At 31.1% G+C, this 22694-nt stretch overlaps 2 protein-coding genes across 15 annotated transcripts in view; both read right to left on the bottom strand.

Moving 5' to 3' along the window:
• LOC131662249 (uncharacterized) overlaps positions 1-19736 on the bottom strand; it is a 30385-nt gene extending 10649 nt beyond the window's left edge. The window contains exons 1-10 of one of the 10 annotated variants that reach the window (XR_009301472.1): positions 19480-19736; positions 18813-19079; positions 18614-18704; positions 18411-18538; positions 17550-18300; positions 17341-17473; positions 16040-17194; positions 15817-15938; positions 15647-15701; positions 15154-15522 (exon numbers count right to left, since the gene is read on the bottom strand). The gene's annotated coding sequence lies outside the window, so the exon portion shown is untranslated. Of the gene's footprint in view, positions 1-15152; positions 15939-16039; positions 17195-17340; positions 17474-17549; positions 18301-18410; positions 18539-18613; positions 18705-18812; positions 19080-19479 lie in introns of those variants that run through there. The other 9 variants (XR_009301473.1, XR_009301470.1, XR_009301468.1 and 6 more) reach the window with 9 other exon arrangements.
• Positions 5021-11140, bottom strand: LOC131662248 (protein ALP1-like). 5 transcript variants are annotated; one of them, XM_058931975.1, is made up of 7 exons: positions 10792-11138; positions 8229-8774; positions 7912-8137; positions 7678-7829; positions 6789-7079; positions 5382-5882; positions 5023-5287 (listed from the first exon to the last, which is right to left on the bottom strand). In XM_058931975.1, exons 2-5 carry the CDS (start codon positions 8307-8309, stop codon positions 7056-7058), a joined length of 483 nt encoding a protein of 160 aa, XP_058787958.1. In that variant the 5' UTR covers positions 8310-8774; positions 10792-11138; the 3' UTR covers positions 5023-5287; positions 5382-5882; positions 6789-7055. The 5 variants fall into 5 exon arrangements, with proteins under 5 accessions (XP_058787957.1, XP_058787955.1, XP_058787954.1 ...); XM_058931976.1 differs by having other exon boundaries at positions 7667-7829; positions 10792-11137; XM_058931974.1 differs by having other exon boundaries at positions 5021-5287; positions 6789-7829; positions 8229-8757; positions 10792-11140.
• Positions 19737-22694: the final 2958 nt, after the last annotated feature.

Genomic DNA, 22694 nt, shown 5'->3' on the forward strand with positions numbered 1-22694 from the left:
CAATCAATAAATCTGGATCTAATAAGTACACCTTTTATTGTGTTCACACTTTCCTTGAAACTACCAAGAACCCAAGTTGACTAAACATGCTCAAATAATAATATTTCTTAATGATCCATAAAATACAAAATCCTGGATAACATTAGTTTCTTCAAGACTGAATTAGTCAACCCAAAACAACTAACGCAAGTGGCTAGTTAATTTTTGGGATCACTTGAAAAACCAGCCATTTCAAAAACCTGAGCCGGTCCAGTAACAGCCTCACGAAATTTCAACATAATGACTACACAATTCTGGAAAACATAAGAAAGTATACTTCTTACATTTAGTACATGTTAGGAATCGTGGTGGGGTTGACAATCATAGTGGCATCGTAATTTTGTTGAATCTCCAAAGTGTTGCTTTAGCATAATTACGGTGGCTCGTTGTGATTTTATCAAATACACATTGATTCGAAACATACACTTGGTTTTCTAGTTGATGTAAAGAGTTTGTGAACCACAAAAAAGCCAAACATAACATAATGGTACCTTAAGAAAACATGAATAACTGCTAGTTGAAGTTGAATCCATCAGTAGGTACAGAAGGAACTTCAGAGCCACCAAAATTGAAACCTTCTCTGCAGCCTCGCCTACCTTTAAGATATTTTTAAGCCCTTAAAAAAAACTATCACAATCCTAGGATCAGGACATATTAGAAGATCAGATAGAGGCTTAATAAACCCTTGATTTACCAAGAGCCTGTAAACAACGGAAACATAATTCATGATATCTTGAAACAAAAATATCGTAAAACTAATAAAAATACTAAGGAACATTGCAAATATAAGGAGTTGCTAATGATGGCCACCCAATGTAGCATTAGAGATGGCCCATACAGCTTCTTCCTTGATATCAAACTCGACATTTTGAAGCAAGTCGACCAAAGGAGGAATTATATTGGCATCAATTTCGGCCTGTGAATTTTCAAGCACAGATAAAAATATAAATTATGTCCTCCAAATGCAAAGACAACACATCAAAATTTCATTATCGCAAATGAGCAAACCCGAATTTGTTGTGTACTCCAAGCTGTGATATTCGACAACCGAAGTATGACCTATTATATCCAAAAGAGGATAACTTTTTTTGAAGATGTGCTTCCATAATATCTGGGTCCAAAAATATATGTTGATCAAAAAACGATTATAACATAAAAAGCAAAAAATAAAAAACTTATAAACAATTAAAACATAAAAAGTTTAAAGTGTGTAATGGCTTAAACTGGAAAAACAGAAAATCAGAACACATGTAAAACGGAAACGCTCAAACCGTTAAATCAGAACACATTTAAACTTCTTCTGTCATAGTTACAGATCATATAAAAAATGTTATAATATCATAGAGATACATAAGCACTACTATATCGCTTTTGGCCATCGAGATTTGCATTTGATATAATTGATCTTAATTCTTTACCCACACCAAATCCAAACAATGAAATGTATGATTATCGAAAGCATAATGTTGAATCTATAAATTGATGATACTATAATAGAATGCAAGAGAGTTTAGATAAAACTTTTCATCAACCAGAGCAAAAGGATTCATCTCTAAAAATGTGAAATCCAAATCAAACATGATAGGGAAATAAAACAAAAAATTTAAATGCAACTATCAATGAAGTTGTATTCACAGGCACATTCAATGTTCTTTAATTCAATGTTCTTTAAATGGATCTCTCAAAATATACCTTGAAATATATTGAAAACAGCCTTGAGAAAATCCGCAAGTCCCCCTTGATCTGAATACATGAAAGAAAAATCTACATAATCAAAAAGGCTAGTGCAAACATGTGTTTTCATGTTCTTCTAAAATCATAATCCATGACTGTAGAAGCAACTAAATTTAAGTTGATAGGTTAACGCACCCAAATAGCAGCAACATAATGTTCTTCTTAGAATCATTATGTTTAGTAAATTGGGCCAAAAGTGATGTATTTTGTTGGGCCCATTAAAATCTTATAAGTTATATTTGTTCTCCCACCAAGACATTGTCAAAACTTAATATTGGAGAAAGCATAACGGAACAGGTTTGGAAAGAAAAGGCACCGACTTCTGCGAAAAAGCCGGTCATATTGGCGGTGGTAGTTGAAACGTGCAAAGAGAAAGTTTCTGAAACATGAAGTTTACACCATCACATAATATGATTGTTAGGTATTCAAGTTGTTTACACCAACATTAAGCTTTGGTATACATTTTAAATATTGACTATCTTCTTTGATGCATGTATGTTGTCTTCGCAGATCTTCAAGTACCAGCAAGGGCTTTGGGAAGACGATGAATAGGAAGACCAAAGATTTGATTCCCGAAGCTATTGTGTCAAAGAAAGATGCGGACAAAGGCAAAGGTATTTTAACCATAACATCAGAAACGAAAGTTTATAGACAACGAAAACAGAAAACCTAAAACCATAACATCATAAATGAATATTTTTTCAGAATATGAACAGAAAACAGATGAAGATCAGAGACTTACTTCTTTATCACACAATAACATCTCAAAATGTTCCTTATTCTTGGACACAACAGTCCATTTGTGATGGACTCTCACTGCTACCTTCCATAGCTCCTTTGTGTCATTGATGTCTTTCACCAACTCAAACGGTCTTGCCATATTCCCAATTGAAGGTTGCAGAAGGCAGAAAGTTGTAGAGGTGAAGAAGAGATGAAACCTTAAGGAGATGTTCTGGTGTTTGAAGAGAGAAAGTGCTTATTGAAGGAGAGAGTTGAAATGCTACATAAAGAGAAATTAAAGAGAAGACAAAGAGCAAGAATAGATGTAAGGGAAGTGACACGATGGACAAAAGGGTTCCATGTTACAAATACCCGGTGGACAAAAGGAAGTGACGGTGGACAAAGCGGTTTAGCCCTGTTTTCAAAATTTTGCTTTTTGAATTGGCAACCACGAAGGACAAATATTTGAATGTGGCTGCAGAAAAATAGGGCTTTTGTACCACCTTTTTCAAATGCTAGGAAAAATGAAACGTGGAATGCTTTTTGGTTCATCTTTTTTGTACTTCCATTTCAAATAGTTTGTCTCACATGAACTATTGACATGAAATTTTGTACTTTGAGAAGAACTATTTTGTCTCAATTAAACTATTTAAATCAAATATCTTAGATGTGTAACTAATAGTACAATTTGGTTAGAAAAAGTAATTTTTGGACACATTTTACCCCCAAATCAATGAGGTGGAGGATAAAGAAAAAAGGTTAAATTTGGGTTTTCAAGAGCCATTTATTTTCTTATATTATAGAGGTAACACTAATTTAAAAGTTCACGAGAACAAATCTCTAGTGCCAATAATTTAAACAGAAAATATATGAAAGAAGGTCAATATATATGGCATAATAATACCTTTGTGATTATATGATATTACAGCTGGTAATCATGTACGGCTATCGGATATTAAAATTAATTATTATAATTGAATATTTTTTCGAGAAGATAAAGAAAATAACATCAATAACAAATAAACATAGTTAATAAATTAACAAACATCAGATGACAAACAACAAGTATAAACAGTATTCCGAAACTTGAAAATCTAGGCACTAACGAAAGACTTTGGACGAATCAGACACTTCATTATGTCGTCCACAGATCTTTGGATCTGCACATCCAATTCGATCAGACCTTTAGTTATTCTACGGCGAAATTATTTCCACATGGCCTTTACATCTTCATCATTCTTCAACTCGATAAGTTGGATTTCACCCTTCCATTTGTATCAATCTAGTCCTCCCGAAACTCAATCTTTGTCACCCTTCTGTTATCGGAATCAGGCAGCAAATTATTCAACGTTTCTTTCAAGGTGGCAAAGGATTCAGCATCATCTGAAATCTTGGTTTGAACAACAGGCTTGCGACTATTGAAATACACAGATACTTTAATCAAATACTGTGGAAGAGGCAATTTGTTGAAACGATGTGTTATCAAATAACCCTAACACCCCTACAAATTGTGGTGCATTCTAGACTACACAAATGTATTGGTGCAATCAGGACCCTCCAAAAGTGTCGGCAAAATCTCTACCATTTACAAAACTAAAAATTGAAACATACCGAAAATTTTAGTTTTAATGAAATTTCCGGTTCTTTCTAGAAATTTGAAATTTTTTCGGTATACCTGAATTTTTAAAATAACTGCAATTTCTGGTATGATGTACCGGAAATATACTTATAATAGAAATTTTTGATATTTTGTACCGAAAAGATTTTGGAGTGCATACTGGAAATTTGTTTCGGTAATTCTTTATATCTCAACTTTTTCTACAAGAGTAAAATTGGGCTAAAAAAATATGGAAGATGCCAAATATAAAAATGGAGTGACATGTAGATTTCTCCTAATAATTCAGACTTACTTTTTTTATTGGACCTTCCCAAAACAATCCGATTAACTTTCAAATGTTTATATAACACATGTTATAATACTTCACGTTTCACCAAGCCCCACTCTATACTAATACGTTTAGAGTGTTTTTGGATGGAGTAATTGGAAATTCAAAGAATTTTGAAATTTCATGGAATTCAAATGCTTCATTTGAATTCCCTTCATTTCCAAAATTTATTGATTGGATGAAGTATTTGAATTGCTTAATTTTCAAAATTTATTGTTTGGATAAAGTGATTGGATGAAGTATTTGAATTGCTTCATTTTCAAAATTTATTGTTTGGATAAAGTGATGTAATTCAATTCATTTATAAAAAAAAACAATTTTAAGTTTAATCTCATGTATACAAATATGTTTAAAATGTTAATTTTTTTAAATGTTAAAAAAATATGTTTAAAATGCTAAAATTAATTTATGCAATTTTAAAATATTAAAAAACAATTTTAAATTTAATCTTATTCATGTATATAAATATGTTTAAAATGTTAAAATTAATTAATGCAATTTTAAATTAATTTATGAAAAAAAACAAGTTTAAAATGTCAAAATATATTTTTAACGTTTATAGGAAAAATCTCAGTCATGTATACAAATCCATATATAAAAAATAAAAAAATAAAACATATAAATAACTCAAATAACTTTGTTCATTGTATTATAAAAGTCTAAATATGAAAAAACATATATCATATGTCTATCACGAGAATGTCATACAAAAACATAAAACAATGTATTATAAATTTTATCATACTCAACTTTAAAATATAAACTACTAATATAGCAATTTCATAACAAATGTCAAATACACATGTATAAGAGAGTCCAACTAAAACTTTCATCCTTCAATTGTTTCCCTATAAAAAATAAAAAAAATACAAAGTTAGCAAAATTCTATCTTACTTTTAATATATTAGCAACTAAAATAAATATCAAGGCATAAAAAATTACTTTGGTCTCAAGGCATGGAAGCCAATAGAAACTTTTTCTTCTCCCACAATGGAAGAGCTTTGAGAATCGCTATTTTGTTTGGATTTTCGGTCAACCAATTTATTGCTCCATAGCGTAAAGTGTCATCACAATCAACAATCATCTCCATTTCATTCAACACTTCTTGCACCACTTCTTGAGCATTTCCTTCCATCCTTTTTTTACTAACTTGCACAAAATCTTTCAATGACTGAGCCACTTCTCTAATAGAGCTTATCATCCCTTCTTTGTCTCTACCCTTATAAGCACGAGTATGTTGCATTTTTTTCTTTGTTGCGGAACTTGGTTCCTCTAAATCAATATGCACAGTGGACCCTTCTTCATCTTCAACTACCTCTTTGCTCATGACATCATTCGCATCAAATGCATGTTCTACTTGAACTCCATTAGCCCTATCTTTCGCACATATGTCTACAATGTCATTCCAATTCGGTATAACCTTAAATCGGAACCTTTTAGCTTCTCCATGTGATTTAAAAACAAAATAAAACAATATTGTCAATAGCTTGAAATATGAGTGCGGACAAATAAAACAATCATGCCATATGTTCTAACAAATCAAATGGAAATACATTGTCTTTCAGACAAATTTAAACTAAATTAAAATAGTTTTCACAAAAGTGACATATTCAAAAGACAAAATTAGCATATGATACTAAGTGCTATGTAAAGTCATGAACATAGACCATGCTAACAAGAGTAGTAACTATTTTTCTAATATACAACTAACTAATTTACACATAATGGTATAGATGATTCTGTTATTTTCCTCCTCATGTTAGAGCTTAGTGTGTATGCTATGTTTCTGTTTTAGTTGCTCAAGTCTCTCTATGATGATGAGTTTGACATTTACACTTTGAGCTTCAACAATCGATCACACATAAAAAACATGACAGTACATGTTGCATCTTGTCATTACTCATCACATGTTGCAAGTTGTTGTCATGACTTAACACATGTTACAAATTGTAGAATTATTGCTTTGACATAATAATAGACCAAGGTGTAACTATCTATCACTATAACAAGGAGTCATGCCAATTTGACACCAGTACCATAGCAGAAATAATTATACATACAACCGTACCAAAGTTTGTTGAATAAAAACAGAAAAGCAATGTCCATAGGTACATGAATACTTGGAAATTAATCTACTTAAGTTGACAGTAACTTATTGAGGAAAAAATTGATTCATTACTGTCTAGCTTCTTAATTGAAATGAATTCATAACCTTCTTAAGTCCTAATGAATGAAAGTACACTACATGATTCATTTCTGTCTAGCTTTTAATATGAATGAAAGAAACAATCCATAAATTAATGATAAAAGCAAAATAAAATAAATATAGCAATAGTTAAAAATAAATACCTTGAGATATTCATTCCAAGCATTTTCATCTTCAACATTGATCATGCATTTTGTTCCATCCCAATCAAACCCACTTTGACTAAGAATATCACTAATTATCCCATACCATCCTCGCCAAAGTTTGATGCGGTTTTTGACGTTCTCTCCTGTAACCAGAACATTAAAGCGTGTAGACAAAACATCAGCTGCAGCGTTGTATGCTACTGTTTTCCAAGCTCCGTCACTTTGGCGGCCCAAACTTCTTTGATCATTCTTGCATTGGCTAAACTAGAATCCATTTCTTGAAATCAACTAAACACACATGATAACAATCAAATATCAATAATAGAGAAACAAAAATATATTAATAAGATATCAATAAAAAATAGCCACACAATATATAAGACATTCATTTTCATTGCATATAAAAAGGAGCAAACATAAGCATAAGAAATATTCTTCTCTCTTAATATTCAACAAACAAAAGCAACAAAATGAAAAATACAAACTATCAACTCCTAATAAAGGTCTGTAACAAATAAAAAAATCAATCTAAAATCCACTAAGCATAAGAAATATTTCTTCTCTCTTGATACTCAGCAAACATTTTTATCGCATATGTGTCACGAAATGTTGTCCACTCTTCAGTCACTTGAACACTTGCGACCTCATCTACACCATTAGTTGTTCCTCTTTTTGTTTGTTGGTTGGTTAACTCTTCATCAACAATAGATAAAAGATCCAAGTCTTGAGCCTCTAAATATTGACCACTTTGTTTTTCATCTATTATGAAATTGTGCAATATGAAACAAGCATTAATAATTCTAATTTGTGTTTTTATATCAAAAAAATAAGGAGTTCTTAATATACTCCATCTTTTCTTCAATATCCAAAATGACCTTTCAATTACATTTCTTGCACTTGAATGACGAAGATTAAACAATTCCTTGTAATTTTGAGGAGTGTTTCCAACCCACTCTTTGAGATGATATCTAGTCCCTCTATATGGTGCTAAAAATCCAGGACCATTTGTATATCCCACATCCACAAGAAAGTATTTACCTACAATGATTTTTTTTCAAAATAAATAAAAAATCATATAGTTACATTTGATCCACTAAATAAAAAAATGTCAATCTATTACCGTTTGGAATTCGAAGACAATTTTGACGATGTAAAGCATCTCGCAATACCCGAGAATCTCCTGCAGACCCTTCCCACCCTAGTAACACATAGATAAACCTTAAATCTGGACCACAAACTCCTAAAACATTTGTAGATATGTCACCCTTTCTATTACGGTATCTAGGCCTATCTTCTGCAGCAACTGTTGCTGGAATATGTGTCCCATCAAGTGCTCCAATTGAATTCTAAAAACAATTTAAAAATATTACTACAACTATAGATACCTAAAGAAGGTTAGAAGTTTTCAAACAAATTTCAAACAAATTTCAAACTCACCTCAAACCATTTCCATTTATTTGCCTCAAGGCCGTCTAGATTATAGTCGTGAAACTTCAAATAATCTCGGCTTACTTTCATAACAGCTATAAGGATATTATTGAATTGTCTACCCACTGTTTCTTTTGATCGGCAGTAGTTAAAGTGTATGACTCTATATTTTAGGTTGTGAGCAAGGATATGCAAAAACACTGCCACAGCTTCAGTTGTTGGGCAATTTCTTGTCTTTACTAATTGCCTTTTTCTTCTAAAATTCTACAAAGTTTAAAAAATGCTCCTTTACTAACTCTTAATTGCTCCATGCAATCAATTTCGGTTCCTCTGTATAGACGGTTAAGGAAATTGTGCCTTTCCAATTCCCAATTACGAGTTGGTTCCTTAACAAAATATTTGTCATGATACCAAGCCATTACTCCTAATAGCGTAGTAACAACACTAACAACAATTAATGTTGTTTGCTCAAGCTCTTCCATTTCTTCTTCATTTCTTTTACGCTTTATTGAAGTGTCGGCTATACTAATGTCCATTTCTTGAAAAATAAAGATTCTGTTATGAGCACATGGGAGAGTAACATTTATTTTGTAAGTAAAAACAGTCATAAAATCCTAGACATTGATCACAAGAATTCAAAAATTAAAAAAGACACAACAAAATAGCTACTGCATATACAAGTAAGCAACACCTCTAATTATACTTATGTTCAAATCAATTCTCTCATAATTTGTCCTAAGTTGGCCACTCTAAGCTGACTACTACAGGAGCCTAGTAATCTTTTAAACAAAATGAATTCACATAATACCCAAGGAGTAATTGACAGAACCAAACAAAATATCATACAGGAAGTAACCTCAACTTAATTCTTAAGACAATAAAGTACTACCACCAGACCCTAGCCATTAGATTTTCCTGACACACAAACTCAGATTGCCATTGCCGCACCATCCACCATCACATACACATCAAGATTTATGATGTTTATATTAAATACATTTGACTGAATTATTTGCAATAATTCTTTACTCTATTCTATATAAATATTCTTCATATAAGTTTTTTTTAATTTCATAATTAGTGATGATTTTGAATGATTAAGGGATATAATTAGTATTTGAAACAGTCCAAGAAAGGTAATTAAGTGTTTCAATTAGTAAAGATACTTTATGAATAGGAGTATTAATTTAATGTAAAGGTTTAGGGCAATGACTGGGATGTATGTCACCAGACCAATATCACACTCACACATGACTAGATTAAAAAATTGCAATAGGAAAATATATTATCCATATAGTTCATAAATATAGTAGTATATAGAAGAAAACACAAGGGATTTCAATAGAAAAAGTCATTTTTTCTCTTTTGTTGACTATATAATTTCTTGTGTTTTAGCATGATAATGCAGTCAGAAATCAACTTTTTAGGTAGGATTTCTCATCCCAACTTGGTCAAGCTACTTGGTTTATGCCAAGGGGAAGCTTGGAAAGCCATCTATTTAGAAGTATGAACTTTGACACAGTTAATGTTAATAATAACATAAAATTCTTGGCTATGGATCTGAGCTTAAACTCAATTTTGTTTTTGTTTTGTTAGAAAATACCAACAGAGAGCCACTTTCTTGGAAAACTCGACTCGAAATAGCTATTGATGCTGCTAGAGGCTTAGCTTTCTTGCAATCTTCAAAAAAGTAGCTCATATATAGAGATTTCAAGGCTTCTAATAAACTTCTTGATGGGGTCTGTAATTTTTGGCCAGTTTCTCTCTTTTATGTTGTCCTTTTATACCTTATGTGTATTGATAATCAATTATTAGTTGGTCAATAAATCTATTAAAAATAGTTGCAGCAGAAGATCTGAAACAGTTAGAGCTTATTTGATCGAAACAGTTTTACAAAACAATAATTTACAATTTATAAAGTAGAGAACTACATTCTTAATTCAAGTAAGCCCCTGTCTCCCAAGAAATACTCTACAAGTAGTAGAGTTTCATCCTCTCCTATTAGTTCTACTATGCCAAATGGTATGGTTTTGAAGGAGATGACAACTAAGTTTTACATTATTAGCATATGCAATATCATAAAGAGAGCTAAAGATCATAAAACCGAACACACTTGCAAATAAGGAATATAGAAGCCCCAACATGTTCCCACTATTCTGAACTACATAAAACCTATTAAAATTAGATGATTCCCATTTCATACTATAAACATCTAGCTACAATTTTCTTCTACAGAAAAATGCTACACCAACCTCAGTTTGAAACCACAAAACAAACTACCAATGCATTTAACTCATTTTCATGGAGTAAATAACAAAGACTAACATGAATGATATATCTCATATCTCATTTCCATCATAAACATTATACTAATATTACATAGAAACAAAATGAACAACACTATATTGTAACATAGGTTTCATTTTCATTCTATCGAATCAAATCAACATTAGCATCACATACTGATATACAAAGCATGAACAAAAAGAACACAAACAAAAAGAACATGTAAAGCAGTGAGAATATGAGTTGCAAAGTATAGTAGATCGAAACCCAGATGCGAATAGAATACCTGAAAAGAATACTGAGGGAGAAGAGCAATTTCGGAAGTCCAGAGTGAGAAGAACGAGTTCGGGAGCCCAGAGTGAGAAGAGCAAGTTTGGAAGCCCTAATCAGAAGAGCGATTGTTGAGAAGCTTCGGGGAAGAGAGAGTGCACAAGATCTGAAGCTAGAGAAGAATCGCCATGAGAGAGGTGAACGAGATCTGAAACCAACGTGCCATAGAGAGAGAACGAAGGAATTCACAATTCTATCGAATTAGGTGGAATTGTAAATTCTCCAAAATTAGTCATTGTAAAATATTTAATAAAATTCCATCATTTTAACATTTCTGTCATTTATTTATTCAAACAAGGGATTTGGATGAAATCATTTTAAATTCCCTCATGGAACATACTTCCCACCCCTCTCGCGTTTCATCACAACAAATGCTTGCCTTGTACTAGTGTCATTATCGGACCTTGCTATCACAACGTCAAATCCAAGTTTACTTACTTCATTTCGGACTCAGTGTAGCAAATGTTCATGACAAATGAAAGTCATTTCATTTGTAAATTGTGGTCGAACATCCACCGCAACGACAATCGTTTTAACATCGTTACTCGACTCTTAAGACTTAGCATCTACGTTGACCTCTTCCGGAACTTCTAACTCATCTATGACAATGTTGTCGGGATCCACCATACCTAACAAATGCACAACACATACATGCGGTCAAAACTATTTTTCTGTAACAGACCTTATTTCAGAAATGGACTTCCGAAATAAGTTTGGTGGATTTCGAGAGTGCATTTCCGAACTAACACAGTTTCTTCACCAACAAATCAGCACCAATGCAGTGAAATAAGAGATGGAATGAGAACATTTTACCTCAAATTGTAGCTTTCTATGCTCCTTTTGATATGATGAACCACATGAAACTTGGTTTGGAGACGAAAAATTGATTGAAAATGGTTGAGGTTTTGGAGAGGGGTTGTGTTTTGTTTGGAAGAAAATGAATGAAATAGTGAAGGAGGGAAAAAGGTATATGAAGGGTTTTTTCGGATATGCATTTCCAAAAAAACATCAAACATTTTAAATCCAATGTTTAAATGGAAAAAGGGTGATTTCGGATATGCATCTCCAAAATAGTTGATATGGGTTATTTCAGAGATGCATTTCCAAAATCAATAAAAACGTGAAAAGGGTATTTTCGAATATACATATCCGAAAGATATTTTAGAAATATTAGGAGTATTTTTCACCTTATATAGGTGCATAAAGAAATTTCCGTTAGTTTTATGGAGTTAGAAGATGGGCCTAATTGAACCCATCTTACAAAAGCCCAATGTACATGCACCATATTGTTTTTGTTGTTAAAATTAGGTATATTACATTAGTTACTATTCTCTTATATTTAGTAGTTAAAATCTTCCTACTATTTTAATACTCACGTTTTTTTTATATACAAAAAGTCAATCATGAGTTATTGATAAAAGTTATGACAAATTATCATTTGTTAACAACATATATATGTATCTGTCATTGAAGAATATAATATAACACTACTGACAATCAAACTTGAAATATGTATATCATATTATAACATTATTTAGGTGTAACATAAAGATATATAACTATATAACTGATAGGAAGTTTCCTCTCAAAACTAAGAATTAGAGTTTCTACACTAAAAGGGGAAGAATATTAAAATTGACTAAATAAAATAAAAGAAAATAAAAGACTTTTTTATTTGATTCTTCATATCTAATGTCTCAATGAGACTACAATATATAATACTTCTAATAATAATAAACTTAAAGGCTCAAACACTACTAAAAGCCCAATTCAACCAAACATTCAAAATAAAATAACAACTAACATTATATTACTAATTAAAATATTTAATTGCACCTCCTATCATTGCTGCCTGGTTCACATTGAACCTTGTCCTCAAGGTTCTAAAATTACTCACGGATCCCACCTTTTAAACTAAGACAATTTAACCATTACAACTTGAGCTATCTTAGGAACCAGAACATTTTCATATCCAAATACAATAACATTGGCAGTTTGTAATGCTTGCTTTGTAGCAAAATAAGGACACCAGCCTTGTTTATTTCCAGCATCAGCAAGATCGTTAATGTCGTAAATACCAGGAGACAACACAACACCTTCAGCTTTATCAAAAAAAGAGCAAACATCCTCTATATTAATTTCCCTAATCCAGCTTGCAGTATGTTCCCTACATCCTGCTACCAACTTGTCCTCGTCTTTTTCAGCATCCTCGTCATATTGTTTAGATTCTTTAATCACATCGAAATTAATACAGAATTCCTTGCGGGAGGAAAATTCGACCGCAAGGATGCTTGGACTGTCACCACCTAATACATTGCATCGATGATCATCGACGAATTTGAGCGTCTTCATAATCTTGTCCCTTTCGGCATCTTTAGTGCAATAGAGTATCTGTTTGGATTCACAAAACTTAGAATCGGCGTAACTGACCAGCAGAGATAACATATCAACTGTGGAACCTTTGCATTTATCTTTGTAAGTTGAAACAACAGTGTGATCACCAGTGTCCAGTGCCACCTTAATTTCCTTCATGAAACTAAGCTGTTCAGGATACACCTTAGAGTATGGAAAGTAGATTGTCAAACCATCTAAAGAAAACTCCATTTGTGCGTCTGCACACCAGGTGATACCATATGGTTCTCGCAGCCCAGCACCCACCCAGAGTTCTTCACCAGTTGAAGTGTCCCCTGACCATGCTCCAAGCCTTAATCCGAACTTTGTCGTAGCATTATTCTGAATGAGCAAACTTACTATTAAAAGCATTCAACATTTTAAATTAAAAGCATCCAGCTTACAAAATACATTTTTAAATATCTAAATATTATATTACTGTTAACAAGTTTTTTTTAGGATTTCATCCAAACTATCATCCAAAACAGAAATTAAAGTAAATTCTCAAAACAAAACATTCAGATGAAAGTAATTCCGTGTAAGAATTTCATAGATTATCAAACAAACAAAACAAAAACGACTTCATCAACACCTTTCCACCTTTACATAAACATATGGAGAAAAACGCAACATACATCAAACTAACATATCACCATTACGAAGACTTTTACTTTTAGTAAATTCATACCAGCCCAATGTCATGTACTTTTCTACGTTCTTGGTTCATTATTCCTATCGCCTTATAAACATTACATGTGAAAACTTTTTTCGTCTCCACATTCGGAACTTTGATTTCCTCTTGGAATGCTCGAAGGCATCTCTTAGCTATTGTCCTGACGCATGAATATAAAAGTGATAACAATGAACATTATATATTGCTTGGCCATGGACATATTATGTATCATATGCAAAAATATACTTACCATAACATTTTTTCACTCCTTTTGCATGATTCAATCGTTTAATGTTTTATTGGGCCTTTAGAAAAATGCTACATATTTCTCATACCTCTTCCTCACTTTCTATTGGGCCTTCATAAAACCCTTGAACTATGCTTTCAAATATTTATATGATACATGTTAATATAATTTTTTTGTATTAGCCTTATATTTACTTTTCAATAAAAAAATATCCTTATATATATATATATATATATATATATATATATATATATATATATATATATATATATATATATATATATATATATATATATATATATATATATATATATATATATATATCATATTTTGTTATATTTATAAACATATTCTTTAAAATATTTAAAAGCATCATAAATTTTAAAGTTATTATATAATATATACAACAAAGTGTGATCGTGTGCGATCACACGGATCCTTTATTTGTAAGAAAAATAAAAGTTAGATTTTATAGTGAAATCAGAAAAATAATTTGAAGGGTGACTAAAATTGTTGTTTCCATCATATAAAATAAAATAAAAAATAAAAAATAAAATACATACTTCTAGCTTTCTTAGGTGGTTTAGGAGAAAGTAACAGTGATCTTTATCTAATTTTTCGAGTAAAATGGAGAAAGAAACAGTGATCTTTGCCTAGTTTTTCGAGTAAAAATTTTCCAACTCTTTTTAAATCAAATCTCTCCATTAATAGATCATTCCTAGATTTAATAGATTTTGACCATAGCAATTATATTTTTAATTATACAAAAAAAAAACTATTTCAATCTAATTATTACATTAATGTGATAGGCACTTGTTGAAAACATCCATGAAAACTTAATTCATAGAGAATATATGAAATTATGTATGATTCAAAAGCAACAGGATCACATCAATACTAATAGGAAGTGTTTGCTTTCGCTCAATCAAACTTGTTCATATCAGTTTAGAATATAGATTAAATTCACTTTGAACATGTATCAACCTATTGAAATACACAATACACAAGAAACATGATAATGTATTAAAGTGATTATTTACTCTACCGTTCATTCCAGCAAAGCTTGAGCAGAAGTATTACAATTCCAATACCAAAATCACAAAAACAAAAAAGGAAAAGGGTGTGCAAGAAATTTGTACACGAAGTAAAAAGTGACAAGGATGATAATAAATCCTAGCACCGACATTCCAACTGAGAGTCTGTTTGCCTTATTCAAAGAATTAGGAATTGAAACAGAAAATTCCCTATATCAAAATAAATTCGAGATTGAAGAGCACTTTGATTTCCTTCAGATTTAACTCGAGTCCCTCCAAAAAATAAAGCGTCCCATTCAGTCTGATACTACTAATGCCCTTATGCGCTAGCTGACTTGCTTACTGTTAATTGCATTAAAGAATCCATAAAACTTAGTGATTAGAATGCCTTATGAGTCTTAATTGCATAAACAGAATACCACAACCATTGACTGTTGTGTCCAATTGAAACTCAATCTCCAAGTACCTGTGCAGCTATCTGCTCCCCTCCTAAAGGAGCAAATTGACTGAAATGCTTGTATCTTAGGGAACAATCAAGTGTATTAATGAGGTAACATTGAATCATTCATCACCGTGTCAACATAAAGAGAATGATAAAAGTAAATCTACGGTGGTAAGTTAGTATGGGCAAGTTACCTGAAAGGTTTGAACCGATGACGACCTTATCCCCTGAACCTAATAGGACCCTCTGGGTTTTTTTCACACTCTTCCATCCGATCAGAACACTTGGCCAGGTAGGCTCCTTGCTGAGATGCCACCTGATATGTAGTTTCAGAAACCCAAAGTCATATCACTAAGCAAACAAAAGCAGGAAGGTGCCGTTAAAGAAAATGCTACAAGAAAATAGTATGACAAACACCTGAGTTGTAGCAGAAAGAAATTTCATCTGCGAGTCCACATTGAAAAGTGCAGTTTTGAGTTCTTTGAAAGTAATTTCAATAGATTCTTTTTCAACATCTCCTTTGAATTTTTCCAAAAGATCAGCAATGCCACGCATCTGCTTATTCTTTAGGTATAGCTCCACCTGAGGGTATCTTTGAAAGATCTCATCCATTACCGCCTGAAATTCTGAGCGTAATTGTTCCCGAGTTGTATGCATCAGTCTTCTTAAATATTGATACAATATCTTCCTAAAATTATGAAGTCCAGTTTAACAACCATCAGGAAGACTTTGATCAGTTTCCTAGATAGTAAATAGAAATATCTTTAATACATTCAGCTAGCTTAGAAATTCAGTATACACAGGTGCGCAAAGAGTTGCAATTACAAGATGTGCGCAGTGTATACTTTTTAACATCAAACAACAAAAAAGAAACTCAATTGTATTGGTATTAATGAATCCATCCAAATGTGGCGCAAGGTTCTAGGCTCTAAGAATGTCACATGTTAATTAAATGAATGATGGAAAAATAGCATTAGCCAATCGGTACCATGAATTTTCGCTGGTTTATTGTACCACAATCACCAAACACACACATATATTTATTTTAATTAAAAATATACAATGTTGTTCTAGATCATTAAACTCATTGCTAATGGCTGTGTTGAGGCAACATAAATGGTAAGATACATCTTTTCAAGAAGATAAAAACTAAACAGAACATGCAGTTGAGAAACATGAAACAAATAGAGAGACTTATGTATCATTATCAGAGCAATATAAGAAAACAGTTGCGGCAACAACAAAAACCTGCGCAATTTCAGCAGCATCTTCTCCACACATGTGCAATACAATAACTACATTTGTTTTTGCAGAGACTATTAGTTTCATAAAAACCCGGTCTGGAAGCCCAGAGAGGGTGGACTTCAGCGGCCTAAAATTTGATGTATAAACGTCAATATCACCATATTGTTTCGCAGCTCGTGCAAATAAACAAAACATCAGTAAAAGCATAATCTGCATGATTATTAAAATATTCAGAAGATCGTTGTATGCCAAAGGTCAGTCACCTGTTCCTCCGTAAGACCAACTCCTCCAATTGGTGGTTGAAAAAACACAGCAGAAGGAATAGCTCTAGAAAAAGATGAATATAACACAATCTGTTAGGATTTATGATAATGTCCAAGAAGCCATTTAATTTATAAAATTTGCCAGCCACACATAGGTCACTAAATTTACAATACTTTAGCGGAATTAGCATGATGCACTACGTATGTTACCTATAATCAAGTTTTGTCGGCTCATTCTGAAACAATGTTTTTACTAATGCCACTACCTACATCAAAGCAACTGGGGCGAGCTTTACTCTATTTGTAGCATCTCCAATTGCCCAAATAGAAGGAACCGATCAACCTGGGCAAAATACATATAACAATAAATGATCATATGAATATTTATCATATATCAACCAATGATAAGCTTACACTACCTCTATTGATCTATCTTTAGCCACTTTCACACCAACAGACTCCAAGCCTAAATCTTGCAGTGAAATTATAGTTCATAAATGAATCCTCCGTGTTATTACTTTCTGCATCAGCAAGAGTCTCGGATCCCACTTAAAGGCGAAATTTATTAATACAATCCGAAATTGTGTTGATATAACAACCACCAAATGAAAAATTCAGATTATAAAGAAAATGGCATAAACTGTACAGTGTGATCCAATATAAAATGCGCACCATATTGAAATACAACCTAATATCCCTACTCTGTTGAAGCTTCTTCCCACTTCCAAGCGTTGTTATAGGCTACAGCATAGTTGCAGTAATCCTTCTAGGTACCTCATCCAATCAAACCTTAATGTTATATTATATGTTACCTTAATGTTATATTATATGTTTATCGCATCTGGATCAATATGAATCAAGTTGCTGGCATGACGACATATTGTCCATGAAAGTTCAAATAGTCCACTCTTGCTTAGATCCATACTAGGTACACATAGCCACGCCACAATCCACACCTTTAATTCCCCCATGTTGGCAACAATAAGCTTTCCTTCACAAACCTCTTACATATTTCACCATCAGCAACCTATTTTAAACAGAATACCCAGTCTGCCATGAAATTCACCTTCAATAATGATTCACTAATTCCACCAGACAGAACATAGGGTTCTGAATTGATGTGCAACATTGTTACGTTAAATGTGTTTGAAACACGTATAGGATATTTTCCTACGAAGAATGAAACATATTAGATTAAAAAATAATGGTTAGTACCTCTATGTTTCTATGGATAAAGGATAATGAAATGGACAATGCAAGAAAATGAGAAGGATCTACACCTTCCTCTTTGACCTTAGCAAATTGCAACACAATAACAATTGGTGAAGATAAATCTTTCCTTTGTTTATTGAAATCATGGAATTGCATTGCATATCCCTTCCACAAAGTACAATTAAGAATGTTATCACTACACACATAAGAACACAATATCAGATAAACGGAACTGAACAATGGCTATTGAAAATTTAAATTGTATACATACCCTAAATCCTTCAAGACTAAATTAATCTGTTGTTTCTTGTTTCCATCTTGAATTTAGGTGTAGCCAATATTTGAAACCATTCCTATTACATCTAAGGATAGCAAGCAACAAAGTTAAATATAAGATAAGTCAGCCTTGGTCTAAGGAGTACAGGAAAGCATACAAGTAGAATAATAAAATGATAAATAATATTGCATACCTATTAAAACATCCCTTTCCATTTTCCAGTAAGAATATCAGCAAAAGGTGTGAATTTCAAGGGTTTAGGAGGTATCTCATGCTTGTTAATGTCAGTTACAGATGTGCCGCCACTAAAAGTCAACATGAATTTGTGATCAGAAGGCTTGAACAACAAATCATTCACGGATACTTGGAAGTTTGATACTGTAAAAGTGCTATTGACCGTCAACACTGAATCAAAAGTTTGTTTATACATTGTAAGAAGTCTACAATGTATATCAGATCCCTGAAATGCATCAACATTGTTAGCTAAAACCTAGCGATGGGAGACATGTAACATTATCATAAGAAACCCTATAAAAAATGAAAACTCCTTAAACACCAAATAAATACATTTTCCTGCAAAACATGAAGTTGTTGGGTTATTGAACTTGTAGGTTAACGAAAAAAGGAGACAACTTTGAGTTGCCTGCAAACTCATAAACTAAAACAACTTAATACTTTATTTTCTATGTTATTTTACTTGTTTTGAGTTGGATCTCTTCCTCTAAATCGATAAACTCAAACGAAAACAAAGACACACATATAGACCAGAAACCAAAACCAAAAACTCTGAAACGAAGCATTTGATATAAGAAAATAAAATGAATAATATTAGTTATGAGAATAGTGTTAAAGAGCCATACCTTACTTAATCAAGAAAATCATAGTAGTTGTAATTGTTCAAATGAAAATCATCATCCTCAATCTTGCAGGCATTACTTGAAGATGGAACATTTAGGATGCTGGTAGTATAAACCTCTTATTTATTTGTCGAGCAAAAGAAAGAAGTTTAACAAAACAAGAAGTAAGGTAACGAGTTAAATAAGTAAAGTTGGTACAATTTGAATAAATATGGTAGGTGAGACTAAATATTACAACGTCTCTATTTGCGTTTCATCAATTTTGCAGACCTCTTTATGTGAGGTTGCTATCACTACAGGGACCACTCTTATATATCACACCACTGAATTTGCAGACCTTTTTATTACTAACCAAGAAGTTATAAATATTTCTTCTATAAATGTAACACTAATTTAAAAGTTCATGAAATCAAATTTCTAGTGCCAATTATTTAAACAGAAAATATGTGAAATAAAGTCAATATATATGGTATAATAATATATTTGTGATTATATGATATTGCAGCTGGTAATCATGTACGGCTATGGGATATTAAAATCTATAATATAAGAAAACTAATGGCTGTGGAAAAGTCAATAATATCCTTATTTGATTTTTTGTCACCACATTAAAATTGTGGTTTTTTGGTCTTTGCACCATAAAGTTCTTAATTTTATTATTAAAATAATACAACTCTTATATTTTATCAAACTTATCAGTCCTCTCTCCTTTCTCTATTTGTTTTCTCTTTCATCACATTCTCACTTCTTTCTTCCAAAAAAAATCAATTATTGATATATATTTTTTTATATACGAAAAATGATATTTACGATCGAAATATTTTTTAGTAAAAAATGATATACGGGAAAAATTTATTCAAAAAATTTATTATTGATCTAAATATTTTTATATACGAAAATTAAATATTGATCCAAATATTTTTGTAAATGATACCTAAATAAAAATAATATTTGTATACCGAAAAATCTATTATTTAAGAAAAATGGTATTTATGATTCAAATATTTTTTATTCAAAAATGATATATGGGAAAAAAATCTACTATTGATCTAAATATTTACGAAATTTACTATTGATCCAAATATTTTTGTAAATGATACCTAAACAAAAATGAAGTTTGTCTACGGGAAAAAAATCTATTATTAATCTAAACATTTTTATATACGAAAAATATTATTTATGATCCAAATATTTTTTATTTAAAAATAGAATAGGCCAAAAAATCTATTATTGATCTAAATGTTTTTATATACGAAAATTTGATATTGATCCAAATATTTTTGTAAATGACACCTACATAAAAATAATATTTGTTTATAAAAAATGATATTTATGATCTAAATATTTTTATTCCAAAATGGTATACGGAAAAATAATCTACTATTGATCTAAATATTTTTATATACGAGATTTACTATTGATCCAAATATTTTTGCAAATGATATCTAAATAAAAATGAGGTCTGTATACGGGAAAAAAATCAATTATTGATATAAATATTTTTATATACAAGAAATGGTATTTATGATCAAATATTTTTGATCCAAAAATGGTATACAGAAAAAAAATATATTATTGATCTAAATGTTTTTTTATACGAAAATTTAATATTGATCCAAATATTTTTGTAAATGATACCTAAATAAAAATAATATTTGTATTATTATTTACGAAAAATGTTACTTTTAATCCAAATATTTTTTATTCAAAAATGATATACGGAAAAAAATCTACTATTGATGTAAATATTTTTATATACAAAATTTACTAACAAAAATGAAGTCTGTATATGGGAAAAAATCTATTATTGATCTAAATATTTTTATATATGAGAAATGGTATTTATGATCAAATGTTTTTTATCCAAAAATGGTATATGGGAAAAAATATATTATTGATCTAAATATTTTAATATACGAAAATTTAATATTGGTCCAAATATTTTTGTAAATGATACCTAAACAAAAATAATATTTGTATATGGAAAAAAATCTATTATTTATGAAAAATGGTATTTATGACCCAAATATTTTTTATTATTGATCTAAATATTTTTATATACGAAATTTACTACTGATCCAAATATTTTTGTAAATGATACCTAAACAAAAATGAAGTAGGTATACGGAAAAAAAATCTATTATTGATATAAATATTTTTATATACGAGAAATGGTATACGGGAAAAAATCTATTATTGATCTAAATATTTTTATATACGAAATAATCAATTGTTTATCTAATTTTTTTTTAAACATTTATATTTAAAATAAATGATGTATCCAAATTCGCGTAACCGAACAGAACCCGTGCGTATGCACGGGTTTGTTACTAGTTAATTATTATAATTGAATATCTTTTTTCGATTATATAAAGAAAATAACATTAATAACTAACAAACATATGGTTAACAAATTAACAAACATCTGATGACAAACAACAAGCATAAACAATACTCTAAAACATGAAATTCAAGGCACTAACGGAAGACTCTGGATGAATCAGACACTTTATTATGTCGTCCACGGATCTTTGGATGTGCGTATCCAATGATCGTTCAGACCTTTAGTTATTCTACGGCGAAATGACTTCCACATGGTCTTCACATCTTCATCATTCTTCAACTCGATTAAGTTGTATTTCACCTTTCCATTTGTATCAATCCAGCCCTCCCGAAACTCGATCTTTGTCACCCTTCTGTTATCGGAATCAAACGGCAAATTATTCAACGTTTCTTTCAAGATGGCAAAGGATTCAGCATCATCTGAAATCTTGGTTTGAACAACAGGCTTGCGACCATTGAAATACACAGATACTTTAATCAAATGCTAAGGAAGAAGCATTTTATTGAAATGATGTGTTATCCAATAACCCTAACACCCCTACAAATGGTGGTGCATTCTAGGCCACACAAATGTATCGGTGCAATCAGGACCCTCCAAAAGTGTCGGCAAAATCTCAACCATTTACAAAATCAAAAATTGAAACATACCCGAAATTTTAGTTATAATGAAATTTCCGATACTCTCCGGAAATTTGAAATTTCCGGTATACCAGAATAAATAACTACAATTTCTAATATAATGTACCGAAAATATATTTATAACATAGATTTTTGATATTTTGTACCAAAAATTTTGGAATGCATACCGGAAATTTGTTTCGAAAATTCTTTATATCTCAACTTTTTCAACAAGTATAAAATTGGGTTAAAAAAAA

This window comes from Vicia villosa, linkage group LG3, assembly GCF_029867415.1.
Source record: "Vicia villosa cultivar HV-30 ecotype Madison, WI linkage group LG3, Vvil1.0, whole genome shotgun sequence".
In the NCBI taxonomy this organism is placed as follows: domain Eukaryota; kingdom Viridiplantae; phylum Streptophyta; class Magnoliopsida; order Fabales; family Fabaceae; genus Vicia; species Vicia villosa.

Coding starts and splice junctions, on each gene's coding strand:
- LOC131662248 (XM_058931974.1), bottom strand. CDS start 8,309: ATGAAAGTAAGCCGAGATTATTTGAAGTTTCACGACTATAATCTAGAC. Junction 8,138..8,228: donor ATAAATGGAAATGGTTTGAG/GTGAGTTTGAAA, acceptor AATTGTTTTTAG/AATTCAATTGGAGCACTTGA. Junction 7,830..7,911: donor TTGTCTTCGAATTCCAAACG/GTAATAGATTGA, acceptor AAATCATTGTAG/GTAAATACTTTCTTGTGGAT.